Below are 12,532 nucleotides of genomic sequence, written 5' to 3' on the forward strand. Positions count from 1 at the left end.
CCTAACAGGCCATCAGTCTTGCTAGCTCTGGTGGCACTGGCAAGAAATCAGGGAGCTGTATTTGACCATGTAGACAGCATTTTGTGAATATCGGCTCTGCAATGGTTGAGTGTCCTGCACATTCTTTAATGAAGTGTAAAGCAAGACAGAAGGCACAGGGCCTATCCATCCTGCCTAGGTAAATTGCTTTGTGGTGATTGCAAGCAGCCTTTTCTGCATACTGCTGCACTTCATGTGGTTGCCATGCATGGGGGACTTGTGATGCTTGTATTGCATTTTGTGCCTCCAGTTCTCTTTGCTGCCTTTGTTCTTCCTCAATTACTTCATTCTGCCCTTGCTTATTTTGCCCTCTAAGTCCCAGATCATTTCCTTCTTGATGTGGTAGCTGGAGCTCTTCCAGCTGCAGTTCCACAAAGTCTAGATGTCCAAAAGGCATTCCAAAATCATGATCCCTGTGGGCTTGCTGTGAGGCAGACCAATTTTGATGCTGCTGAGAAGCCCTTTCAGCAAGATGTTGCTGATGAGATAACATTTGCATAGGAGGAATGAGTGATGATATAGGGACTGCATTGACAGTAGCAAGATTTGTGGCAGCAGGTCCAAATGGCCTTTGAAGTAATGGGTCTGGTCTCTGGTGCTCCAAGTTAGCACTCTGATGGCTAAATACTCACTGTAGAATGGGGGTGCAATCATAGGGCAAGCAGGCATGGCATTCACTTGGTGATGTCAAGTTTTCTTCACATCTTGCACAGTCTTCACTTCTCTGTGAAGAGTGGGGTGTTGTAGGCTCGGACCTACACCAATTAAGGTCCCTTTAAGCATACCCTGCAATCCCCTTCAAATCCTGATTCACTTACATGATAATACACTTTGTGTAACAGTTCACATTTTTGTTTGTTTTGATCAATAAGTGTGTCTTGTGTTCTATAGTCAAATAAAATACCAATTAATTTCCGAGGGTCAACCAACATTCAACAATTACACACTTTATTTTTCCACAGTGGCAGCAGTAACAACGTGAATAATTAATTATTTGTGTTGTATGGGTCCGGATACTATCAATTATTGCTTTGCTTCCTTCTTCCCCACATAGTAGGAAACAGACCCTGGGAGTGACCCCCCCTATCCAATCACCCTATGGGCGTGATGTTTTCGCGATTCTATTCGCGCGCCTCCGGAGTGCGTCACAATTTTCGTTTCAATTTTTTGTACATTTTTTGTACACTTTTGTGTAGTCAGAAAATTATTAATAAATTTATTAACCTACCATTAGAAAGTGTACAAATGTGAGCTAGGGTCCGAAATCCGCGTCGCATTTTTGAGGGTCTTACCCGAGCTCTTACAATCCGGTGTACACTTTTGTACACTTTATACACTTTTTTGTAGTTAAGGTAATTTTTATTAATAGTTGTATTACTACTCTAATACGAAATGTACTAATTTCTGTCAGGGTCCGACATCCCCGTCTAGCACCCCCCAAATGCCACGTGCGCTTGTCTACACCGCCACCGGGGGGGGTCGCTATTAATTATTAGATACTTTTCTTCGATCATTCTGGAAATTCATTTACGTAAACATTCTAAATACAGGGATACACCCACTCGGTGCCTATTGCTTTGCGACTAGATGCGCTTGCTCCTCCGCCGTGGGATAATCAGTGTACCCCTCGGTCTTATCAGGACCGTGCAGGTAGAACGTAGCCCGATTGTATTTAGTAAACGGAATACCCTTCTTAAGGCGGTGGGGGAGATCAGGCTAGAAAAACCCGCACATCAGCGTTCCATCTCGAAGAAAAATTGTTCAACGAACGTTAGAGATGAAATAACGGCCGTACACGAGAACGTCTCCCATCCTCGGTATCACATCCCTGACGTCCTCCGTATAGCCCCCAGCGGTGAGATACACGTTCGGACGCCAGATCTCTCGCAGGAAATCGTTACTCTCCTTGGGCCGGTCCTGGCGGTCAACGTCACCTTCGACACGCGGTTCCGTGACGTGCAGATACGCAAAGTTGGGGAAACGCTCCTTGAACTGGCGAACGAGGTAGGAGAACGTAGGGATAGGATCGTCCATTCTCATTCCTGTCCACTATTAATCAGAGATCTGACTATCGTCATAATAGAGCGAGCAAAACGGATCGAGGAACTCTCCCCATGGGCTGATGCGGAGACCGGTACGTTCCTGGCCAACGATGTCCACCACAGCCTGGGCAGCCTCCAGGGCAAGCCGGCATCGATTTTCAATCGACCCGCCGTACTCGTCCGTTCGGTTATTTGATACTTCGTGGAGGAACTGATCGATGAAATAGCCTTCAGCACAGCAAATTGTCAGAACATCTCTTCCTGGATCCCGTAGGACGTACCGTTCGCAGCATGGACTTCCACGAAATCAAATCCAGCGGCAACAGCATTCTTGGCAGCCTGGGTATAGATCTCGATCCATGCCTTGATCTCCGGAATCGTGAGCATATGCGGCTTGCTCTGGCCCGGGAGGGGGATGTCGCCAGGAGAGAATATCTCGAAGCCTTCGTCTTTAGCCACCTCTTCCAGAGCGGCGCGTCCCAGGCACCATAGCTGGAGAGCCATATAGCATCCCTTAGAACGGACTGCATCCGTGATCTACCTTGGTGGTCAGGAAGTGGGTGCTCAGTGATAAGAAAGAGGCGCACTTTCTTCCAAGCCTCAATCTGTGTCTCGTTGTAGATGCCAGGCACGTGCCGATATCCTCCAGATTGCTTCGCAAAAAAATTACCCTCGGTGACGATCAACGTCCCCGGGTAGCTCGCCCTCTGGGTATACATCGTCAACGCGATTTCACTTGGTGTATGATCCGCGTAATTCCGGTGACGTGTCAGTGGGCCCATCGCAATCCGGTGCGAGAGGGTGACGGGGCCCAGCTGGATAGGCGTGAATAGCACGCTGTCTGCAATGGAACTGGAGTTAACAGCTTCTCCCATTATGCAGCATCGAAAGTCGAAAGTATAACTAGTAGGGAATGGTTATTAGATCTGAAGGGTGATTGAGTGTATCGCACCCACCCGACATAGTGGATGTCCTTTTATGTTATTTTCGTCACATTGTTGTTTTCGGTGATTGCCATACTCCGTACGGTTCCTCAGGAGAATCCATCAAAAGCCAGAAAGATAATTACCAATCCACATTGCATAAGCTGGTCACTAATACTCCGCGAGACACGCTCCATGTTTCCAGGACGCGTGGATAGAGAAACGATAATCGGAGATAGCGCAACGGACCGCGTATCATCCCACTTTTTGTCCGGCCCTCTGGTCTTACAAATAATCGTCCCCACGCTGATGTTATTAACCGTCTAGTGTTATATCCGGTAACATTAATCGACCAACCGGCGTGAGGCGCACGGTAAATGCATGGGCACAATTGTGGGGAGTCCGTGACTATATGAGACTCGTCCGCATGTACTTCCAAAGGTGTTGATATTCATTTAATGTCCATGCGTCTGTTTCTTCCACATTGCGCAGCACTTAGCATTTCCTCGGCAGATCGCAACGTGGTATCTTCGACGCCCCTAGCTCCTCTGCCGTAGGGTAGTCAATGTACCCTTCCGTCTTGTCCGGACCAACCAGATAGAACGTCCGACGATCATATTTTGACAAAGGGATTCCCTCTTTCAGACGGAGCGGAAGGTCCGGCTAAAGCCATATCAGCAATGCGTACGTCGCCTGTGAGAAAGACTTACATTGGAGAGGAAATATCGCCCATAAACGATGACGTCCCCCATGGTAGGGACCACGTCTGCAACGTCCTCCTTAAACCCTCCAGCATCTAGAAACACCTTCGGTCTCCAAATCTGGCGTAAGAAATTGTTGTTTTCTTCTGGCGGCACCTTGCAATCGTCACTGCCAATCACACGAGGCTCTGTGACGTGGAGATAGGCGAAGTTGGGATAACGGGAATTGATTTCCTGTGCCAGGTAGGAGAACGTAGGTTTAGGGTCGGCCATGCGCATATCTATCTCTCGTCAACCGAGCGCATCGAGGAACAGACTATGATGGCTCACCTTGAAACGGACTCCAGGGGCTGACGCGGATGCCAGTGCGCTCTTGCCCTACGGCGCTCGTTATCGCATCGATGACCTCTAACGCAAACCTTGCTCGGTTTTCAATGGATCCTCCGTACTCATCCGTGCGATCGTTCGAGACGTCCTGAATGAACTGGTCTACAAGGTAGCCTATGGCAACCACCTCCGTCAGCACCCCTCACATCGTCAAAGTCCAACAACGAACCGTTCGCTCCGTGGATCTCGACCCCGTCAAACCCGGCTGCCATCGCGTTCTTGGCGGCCTGTGCATATAACCCAGTCCAGTGGGGAATCTCCTCGGTCCTAAGCGCGCGAGGCTGGTCAGCCCTAGGGGACTTGATGGGGATTGCCGAGGGGCCGATCACATCAAAACCATGGGGCTTCAGGAGTGAACCGCTGGCGGCACGGCCGAGTGCCCACAACTGGCAGAAGATGAAGGAGCCGCGCGAGTGAACCGCGTCAGTGATCTACCCCACTGGTGAGAGATTTGCAACGGCCAAAAAATTGAGGGAGTATACCTTCTTCCAGGCAGCGATCTGCTTCTCCGTATAGATTCCCGGGGCGCAAGCCAACCCGCCAGCCTCCGGGGCAATAAATGTTCCTTCGGTGATCAGGAGCGTCCCAGGAAAACTCGCCCGCTGACTGTAGTACGTGATCGCTATCTCGCTCGGCGTCCCATCCGGATGTGCGCGGTTGCGCGTCAAAGGGGCGAGGGCGACCCGGTGCTGGAGTTGGATGTTGCCCACCTTGAGGGGGGTGAAAAGAGCCGTTTTGGCCAAGCGACGAGAAAGCTCGCCCATGATCAGCGGAAATTAGACAGTCCAGAAGGTCGACGAAGCTGTGGTTGCAGAGGTCACTGAAGGACTTTTCAAACAGCCTTGATATCCCCCAGGGAGTCGCTATCGTTGCCTTGGCCAACTTTCACCGCCGCCTCAATATATACCCATGCTGGCTCGTGGGGCTTGGCCGACGGTTCAGCTTAGGTAAGTTGGAGTTGAATCATCTCAGGGACCGGTGGTGCAACGCATTGACTTTTGTCTTGTGATACGGTGGTAAGCGGTCGTGTAACCATTCATTGGCCCTGTCGAAGAAACTGCTAATAATGAGTTGGTGGACAGGAAGAAAGCTCAGGGTTCTCGGTGCCTGAGTGCCGATAAGCCGCACGCTGGCTGCCTTCCATTCTCACCACACACACAGGTATGCAACCTGGCCAGATGGATGTGATCTTTGTCGCGATTTGACTTATACCTCATTTCCTACCATTCCATGGCAAATATTTTGCACGATTTGCGTTGATACATTCGACGATGTCACGCTTCCCACGCACTCTGTTGAATTACCGGTTTAATCATGTCCCGTTTCGTCCACCTCCATCTCACACAGCCACTCTTATTCACCTTGCTAATCGTCGGCCATGCCACCTCTCTACACCGGGACTCGGGGCGATGACCCGAAGACTCGTATCTTCTTTCTCCTCGTCATCCCCCTCTCACAACTGCACAATGTCCCCTTCAGCGCAGCAGGAACATGGCATTCTCGTGCTGGGAGTGCCGAAGGAGACCCAGAAGGAGTATGATCAGTTGGCGAAGGAGTTCAAGCTCAAGGTCAGCCGGGCTCTTTGCTAGGCAATATATCGGGCCTGCTTACCATGACTGCTGGCGTCTAGATGGTTGATGCCAACACTCGCGAAGAGTTCATTGCCGCTGTGAAATCAGCTGCTGAAGAGGGCGGATATGATGCAGTCATGTTCCCTTTCGGTGCTCAGAAGGGACCCGTGAACGAGGAGCTCCTAGGCCCTCTCAAGGGTCAACTCAAGTTCGTCACCGGCATTGGCGCGGGGTATGATACGGTCGATACTAAGTGGCTCGAGAGTGTAGGCGCGTGGTACTGCAATACCCCAGAGTCGGTGTCGGAGTGAGTGCGTCCCGGTGGCTCCTGGTTCACCCTGACCGGAATGACAGCACCACCGCAACAACGGCAGTAACGCTTATCCTCATATGTACGTCTCCTCGCTAATCGCCGTGGAAGTTGCCAATACATATTCAGGCCTCCGACATGCGACCTCGCTTATGGCATCTACCAAAGCTGGTAAATGGAAAGGGAACAATGTGCTCACCCCCGATGCGCGAGGTTTCGTAGTCGGCATCCTTGGCATGGGTTCGATCGGTAAGGTGAGTTACCTGATCGAATCTTCATTTTTGGCGGGGAGCTGATGTGTCATAGCTTGTCAGGAACAAGGTTCAGGCTTTAGGGATGAAGGTCATATACAACAACCGTGCACCTCTTCCTGCGGCAGGTGAGCCCACCTTCTTTGTGGTTGGAGTCAATGCTCATACGTTTGCAGAGGAAGGCGGTGCAACCTACGTCTCATTCGACGACCTTCTCTCGCAGTCAAACCTCATCACCGTGCATTGTCCGCTGAACCCCGCAACCCGGCACTTGCTGGGTGCACCTGAGTTCGCCAAGATGCAAGATGGAGCAATGATCGTGAACACGTCTCGAGGGTCGGTGATCGACGAGAAAGCGCTCTGCGACGCCCTGCGATCGGAGAAGCTCTCCCGTGTAGGACTCGACGTCTTCGAGGAGGAACCGAAGATCCAGCCGTATCTGTTGGAGTGCGAGAGGGCGGCACTCTTCCCTCATCATGGGTCGGCGACCGTTAGGCTGCGTGTGGACACGGAGCTGGAGGGGATCAGTAACTTCAGAGACTGGGTAGCGAATGGCAAGCCGAAGAATGGCGTCAATGATCCGCTGAACAAGTCGACGCTCTAGAACAACCGCGACCATATCTTGTAGCCGATAACCACACATTATTTGTATCGGAGTAGACATCACACGCGGGATTCAATGATAAAGCAGTGCACACGAGATCGGATTTACTTTCATAACACGGGAGACAACCCAAAACGTACGAATGGAACACTGGTACCATGCATATTGTGTGCAAAAGTTGAAACTCGAGTGAGAAAACAAGCAGGGGAAAAAACAGAAACGGGGGAACATCGGCGATAGTCAGAATCAGTCATTAGATATCGAGTCCCCTTTTGCGGTACAGTCGCTCGATGCTTCTACTCGATCGGATGAAGCAGGTAGGCATTTCTTGGAGTGGGTGCTTGTCATGCGGTCAGCGAGGGGAACGCAGCCGCGTCATCGACATCGACACCCCGGCCAGCACCACCGCGAGAAACACCACGGCCACGGGGAGCGCCGGCACCGCCACGTCCACGGCCTTCACCCCGACCACGGGGGCCGCCCCGCTCACCGCCGCGACCGCGACCGCGACCACCGCGCTCGACTGGTGCGAAGCGAGCGTCGATCTCAATCATGACGGGCTTCTCTTTCTTCGGCTTGGACACGGGGTCCTTCTTAGTCTGCCAGGTCGGTCAGAATACCTTCTTAGAGGATTGAAATGTGAGGCACAAACCTTTCCGGCGAAGAATGCCTGGTCCTCCTTCTTGAGTACTTCGGCACCGCCGCGGCTAAGGACACCATCCTCGTAGCCCTCGCCTTCTCCAACCTGGCGAACTTCTAACTTGGGGATGAGGTTGTCGAGAACGCCAGGGGTGCCCTTTTGCTTCTTGAGGTATTCATCGTAGGAGACGGTATTGTCCTCTTCTTCCTCGACGCGGGGCTTTCCTTCCGCCTCCTCGGTGGGCTTAGCCTCACCAGCTGGGGTTACAGGAGCCTCCTGGCCGTTCACAGCGGCTTCAGGAGCAGCCTCCTCTTTGATGGCATCCGCTGCGCCCTCAGTCTCAGCAGCATGCTCGGCAGCACCGGTATCACCACCCCAGCCTTGGTGGACTTGCTTGTGGGAATCGCTGACAAGCCTGTCAACTGGATTCAAGAGGTTATTATAAGTGAGACATACGTGATTCCCGTATTGGAGTGCCTATCCATATTTTGGAAGCCACCGCGACCGCGGCCACGGCCACCACGAGAGCGACCGCGCCCTTCACCGCGTCCTTCACCACGGCCTAGTTCAGGGTAGATGAGTACAACAACAGTCAAATTGGTTACTGCCAAGTTACTGACCTCTCCGCTCGCCCCTGCCCTCCTTCACCTCAAATCCATCAGCGGTCCTCTCGGGTCTGGGCGTACGGGGTGCACGACCGTTCGTCTGCCTCGACCGGTTTTCCTGGACCTTAGGCTGTTCATTTGGCTTCACGGCGGAAGCTGGAACAGCAACTGCGACAGATGTTTGCTCGACCGTTTCATCATCTGATTGAATAGAAAGGGTATTTCAACAATGTGAGGATGAATCTGATTTCGATGGTGGATGCGCACCATCCAAGAGGGCAAAAGGATTCTTGCTAGCCACCGACATTGTGGCCTAGCTTTATTTCTGCCCCGTCGAAATAACTGATAGGAAGGGAGAATTGAGCTGGCCGTCTAAGATGACGGTGTTGATATACCAAAGTCGACGCCGACACCGACGGAGACGAGGAGGTCGTCGCGAGGGGTTGAAAAACGGGTGAGACGAGGGTAAAAATGAACAGGGCATTTCCCCCCTTCTCACAGACCCTTCCGCCCACGCGTCACGAGACCGGCCCTGAAGCGGACCCAAAGCCACGAAAGGACTAGGCCAACTGAGGCTGTAGTTATAACCGTATGAAGAATTACTAACATCATTTGGCTTTTGTCTCTATCGGGAAAATGCTAACATGTCATAGGAGACAAATCCTGTGGTGTATGAACTCAAACATAGATTTCATTGTAAACTCTCTGAAATGTACGACCGGACATTGCGACCCGTTCCACAGGCACGACCACGCAGGGTCATGCCTTCCCAACCCAGAGAGTCGAGAATGGAGGAACGCACCGCACCCAAGTCCTATCAAGACGCTCTTCGCACCGACATACGGGCCACTACGTCCTCGGCCCACGCACATCCCCCATCGCCTTCGTAGAAAGCAGATAGAAGTGTGGAGACCTACCAAGAAGAGGCTGCTTTTAAGACGGGCGTGTTATAAGCGTTATGAAGAGAAAAAAGGCAGGATACAGCGCAATGCATGCCTAAAATATTCTTTGCAATTGCATCCGGGAGGCGGTGCGAGCGATCTTCGAGAAGCATGGACGCACAGTTCAGGTCGGTGCTGTCATGGGCATTGCCTAATGGCTTGCTTACGCGCAGCCTGCTGAACCCATCTCCGGGATTCCCTACAACCTAACAAGCCCACCTGCTATATAGCACCAGACTAAGCGTCGCGCCCGCCTCATTCCCTTTGCTTATCATCATCTCTGCTCTTGTATCGATAGACAATCACTTGCTGTTGTCGCACAATGTGGGAGACTACCAAATCCGCAGGCAAGGCAACTTGGAACGGCCTCTACAAGGTTGCCGATCATGTTGGCTTCTGGACTAACAAGCAGGTCGCAAAGGTGTGTTTCTACCAAGTACCCCTCCATCACTGTTCATTGTTCTTACGCCGCCTAGATGGGCATGGAAGCGTTTTGTGAGCCACCTCACTCAAAGTCAACTATATGCGCATCTTAATCAGGAATTAGACCCAACACAACTCGAAACCGAAGTGATCAAGGCCGCCCGCATTCTTCGTACTTTCACCCTTGACGCATCAGATGTAGAGGAGAAGTTCGAAGACCGTAAGAAGACGCAAAAGGTTATACGAAAGATCCCCCCTTCTGTATGTGATCATGCATGCTTGTTTGCAATAGGAGATGCTGATACAGTTGCAGGCTATCGATCGATGTGCTGGCCTAGCGATCTTCACTGTGTTCCGGACAGGTTTCGTCATTTCAGGTGCCGGTGGATCTGGCGTCGTTATTGCGAAGTTACCAGACGGATGTATGCGCATTCTATTCCTCAATTGAATGATGCTGACATAGATGTAGCGTGGTCTGCACCCTCCGGCATCCTGCTACACACTCTGGGATGGGGTTTCCTTGCTGGAGCGGACGTACGTATTGCCATATACGGTTGTGAACATGACTGACGAGGAATGCATAGGTTTACGACGTCGTTCTGATTCTGCGAACTCCTGCCGCGCTCAACTCGTTCACCAGTCCCCGTGTGACACTTGGAGGAGAGATGGCCGTCTCTGCCGGACCAGTAGGGAACGGCGTTATGCTTGAAGCGGGGAAGGAGTTGTCCCCGGTATGGAGCTACACGAAGTCGAAAGGTCTATGCAAGTGATTTCCACTCGTGGACGAGACGCATTTTCTCAAACTTGTGACAAACAGATGGTGGTCTGCAGGTTGATGGAAACATCATGATTGAGCGGACCGATGAGAACGCGAGAAGCTACCACAAACCTGGGGTGAAGGCGAGGGACATCTTGGCCGGAGACGTATATGCTCCTGCATGGTGCGCCCCGCTTCATCAGACCATTCTCGCGGCTTCAGGTGAGTTTCACGGAATAGGTTCTTCTAGCTTCGTCTCACTCCCGTTATAGGCCACCAGACTGCGATCGACCAAATTCCAACAGGCCCTTCGGCCAGTGAGATCGAATACTCCCCCCCTCGCCGGCTGGAACGCGAACCAGAAGACGAAGACGACCAAGTTGCACGGGCAGAAATGGAGGAACGTATGCGTGAATTCGGCATCGAAGATCCGCACATCAACGTCCGTCGACAAAGTCACGACGAGTTTATGGTCCACGAAGAGACCCCTTCATCTTCCGCCCCCCAAACCCCACCTACCACCACTCCTGGCACTCCCCCTACCATCAAGGGCAGCCCTGCACCTCCCCGCCCGCCAAGACGATTTATCGCCCCTGTCCCATCACGGCATCTGAGCGATCAATCGAGCTCTCGCCTGTCCACTGGCTCCCAATCGAATTATCCGGACGGCCAGTCCTCCGAGCGAGTGCCATCCCCGTTGATTCCTGAAGAGGAAGCAGCAGAAGATTCGCACGAGCACGAACTGCCCTCGTATGCTGACCTACCAGCAACGGAGCAGTCTAACGGGCATCTGGACCGCAAGTCAGGCGACTTCGGTATTGCTCAGTGAGCGGTCCTGCGCCATCGTGCTGTCGTTTGGTTGGGTCAAAAGCGAGAATGTTTTTTTGTAGCATTGTACATTTCCAAAACCTGATTGTATTCTGTAACGCACAACGACTTCTTATCTACGCTCTATTCCCAAGTTTTGACTCTGTTCGGCCAATGGGAAGTGTCCGTCGTCAGCACTCGTGAACTGTCGCACAACGTCCCAAAGAGGCCCAGCCCGCCTTCCTAGACACGCCCGGGGCGCCTCATCTCATCCCTGCTCGGAAGAGCCAGAGCTGTGACACGTAACAGAGGTCAGGATGCCACAATCCTCTTCTGCGACTTACGGCTTTGGCACGTCCCCAGAGACACAGATCATTCGGCTTGAGAATATCTGGGCTTCTTTTTCCACGAGGAGGCCAAAGTCCAACTATCCCTCTCGAGGAGAGTAGTAGACTAGAATATTTCCTATGCCTTTATCATGAGAGCGAAAGAAAACCTGCGGTGCCGCACGTAGAAGGCAGGTTGTCAGTGCTTGACCACGCGGAGTGAACGGTGTTGTTAAGCGGTGCTGAGGGGGGAGAGATCGTCGAGGACAGGGTAGATTGATGGTAACAGTTGCTTCAGTTTGACGCAGGTGTCAGAGCGTATGAACCGCCTTCGGACAGGAGGGGAGAGGGATACTACATCTGAGAGAAACGACGAACGGGTCGTAGTGGCCGTGGTTGGGTAGTTCGAAGTGGTAGCGTATTCCCCCTTCTGCGCTCTGCAGACCGCATCGAAACCAAGGGTGGGAACAGTACAGAACCTATGCAGAGCCCACGTGTTGCTGGTACCATGAGAAGGCAAACGAGTCCTCCAGTGTTTGTGTTCTGGCGGGGTGAATGTTAGCCTTTATGTCTATCACCACACCGCATCCTCAGCATACATGGTGTGGTCTTGCTCGTTCGAACTGAAAAGGAGGTAGAAGTGATCCGTGCACTTCCCCCAAAAAATGTCGAGTCCAAAGCCAGACCCCCTTCCCCATGTGAATTCAGCCTCATCGGTTATGTGGCTGCGCGATGCTTCGTGAGGGGCCGACCACGCTGTTGGGCGTCTATTCTTGTCGTCGTCGACATTTTTCAAAAATGGGTCGATGTATTCTATTGCTTTTATCGAGTATCTGTCCAACGAAATCTATCTATGCTGCTACAATTCTCGTTCTCGTTCGTATGTCTGTCACATGGATCCCATCGAACGTGTGCTTTCCAGACTCTTCACCAGTGTCACTGCTGCTGCCGAAACCTGGTGAACTTTGATCTGAATCCCGCCTAGCGCTATGAATCTATCGGTGCCTCCTCGGCCACCTGTGCGTAACGGTGTGCGTGTATGCGATATATCATGCACAAGTTATGCCAAGACGTGATCGGCGCTCGCTATGCTGTCTGAGACGATGCAACTAGGCATTCCGAATTCGCCTGTATCTATCTGTGGTCTACTTTTTTTGTCGAAGGCGACTATTACTGTCTGGGGTGATTCAACTCGATGCATTCCC

At 52.1% G+C, this 12,532-nt stretch overlaps 5 protein-coding genes across 5 annotated transcripts; 2 read left to right on the forward strand and 3 right to left on the reverse strand.

Annotated features, from left to right (window-relative positions):
• Positions 1-1,608: 1,608 nt before the first annotated feature.
• DACRYDRAFT_116304 (FMN-linked oxidoreductase) lies at positions 1,609-2,968 on the reverse strand (the record flags this gene model as incomplete). Its single annotated transcript, XM_040770177.1, has 5 exons — positions 2,669-2,968; positions 2,363-2,618; positions 2,109-2,309; positions 1,810-2,081; positions 1,609-1,755 (listed from the first exon to the last, which is right to left on the reverse strand). The coding sequence occupies exons 1-5, from the start codon at positions 2,954-2,956 to the stop codon at positions 1,609-1,611; spliced, it is 1,164 nt and encodes a 387-aa protein (XP_040628772.1). The 5' UTR covers positions 2,957-2,968.
• A 531-nt stretch (positions 2,969-3,499) lies between these two features.
• Positions 3,500-4,856, reverse strand: DACRYDRAFT_94862 (FMN-linked oxidoreductase; the record flags this gene model as incomplete). The annotated part of the gene is made up of 5 exons (XM_040777251.1): positions 3,500-3,667; positions 3,715-3,986; positions 4,036-4,206; positions 4,262-4,523; positions 4,575-4,856. 5 exons carry the CDS (start codon positions 4,854-4,856, stop codon positions 3,500-3,502), a joined length of 1,155 nt encoding a protein of 384 aa, XP_040628773.1.
• Positions 4,857-5,558: 702 nt separating this feature from the next.
• On the forward strand, positions 5,559-6,839 carry DACRYDRAFT_116306 (uncharacterized protein; the record flags this gene model as incomplete). The annotated part of the gene is made up of 6 exons (XM_040770178.1): positions 5,559-5,660; positions 5,723-5,970; positions 6,018-6,055; positions 6,103-6,227; positions 6,280-6,352; positions 6,401-6,839. The coding sequence occupies 6 exons, from the start codon at positions 5,559-5,561 to the stop codon at positions 6,826-6,828; spliced, it is 1,014 nt and encodes a 337-aa protein (XP_040628774.1). The 3' UTR covers positions 6,829-6,839.
• Positions 6,840-6,918: 79 nt separating this feature from the next.
• DACRYDRAFT_22320 (uncharacterized protein) lies at positions 6,919-8,523 on the reverse strand. The gene is made up of 5 exons (XM_040772740.1): positions 8,341-8,523; positions 8,089-8,274; positions 7,925-8,030; positions 7,481-7,874; positions 6,919-7,427 (listed from the first exon to the last, which is right to left on the reverse strand). Exons 1-5 carry the CDS (start codon positions 8,378-8,380, stop codon positions 7,173-7,175), a joined length of 981 nt encoding a protein of 326 aa, XP_040628775.1. The 5' UTR covers positions 8,381-8,523; the 3' UTR covers positions 6,919-7,172.
• An 813-nt stretch (positions 8,524-9,336) lies between these two features.
• Positions 9,337-11,121, forward strand: DACRYDRAFT_100157 (DUF500-domain-containing protein; the record flags this gene model as incomplete). The annotated part of the gene is made up of 8 exons (XM_040767431.1): positions 9,337-9,435; positions 9,491-9,509; positions 9,562-9,698; positions 9,751-9,859; positions 9,907-9,971; positions 10,022-10,199; positions 10,255-10,416; positions 10,467-11,121. 8 exons carry the CDS (start codon positions 9,337-9,339, stop codon positions 11,021-11,023), a joined length of 1,326 nt encoding a protein of 441 aa, XP_040628776.1. The 3' UTR covers positions 11,024-11,121.
• Between the last annotated feature and the right edge of the window lie 1,411 nt (positions 11,122-12,532).

This window comes from Dacryopinax primogenitus, assembly GCF_000292625.1.
Source record: "Dacryopinax primogenitus strain DJM-731 SS1 chromosome Unknown DACRYscaffold_9, whole genome shotgun sequence".
Lineage (NCBI taxonomy): Eukaryota > Fungi > Basidiomycota > Dacrymycetes > Dacrymycetales > Dacrymycetaceae > Dacryopinax > Dacryopinax primogenitus.

Bases quoted from the DNA above. Each gene is read 5' to 3' on its own strand.
- DACRYDRAFT_22320 (XM_040772740.1), bottom strand. From the start codon at position 8,380: ATGTCGGTGGCTAGCAAGAATCCTTTTGCCCTCTTGGATG. The intron at 8,275-8,340 runs GTGCGCATCCAC...CTATTCAATCAG, and splicing joins TCCTTTTGCCCTCTTGGATG to ATGATGAAACGGTCGAGCAA. The intron at 7,428-7,480 runs GTTTGTGCCTCA...CCGACCTGGCAG, and splicing joins AGGCATTCTTCGCCGGAAAG to ACTAAGAAGGACCCCGTGTC.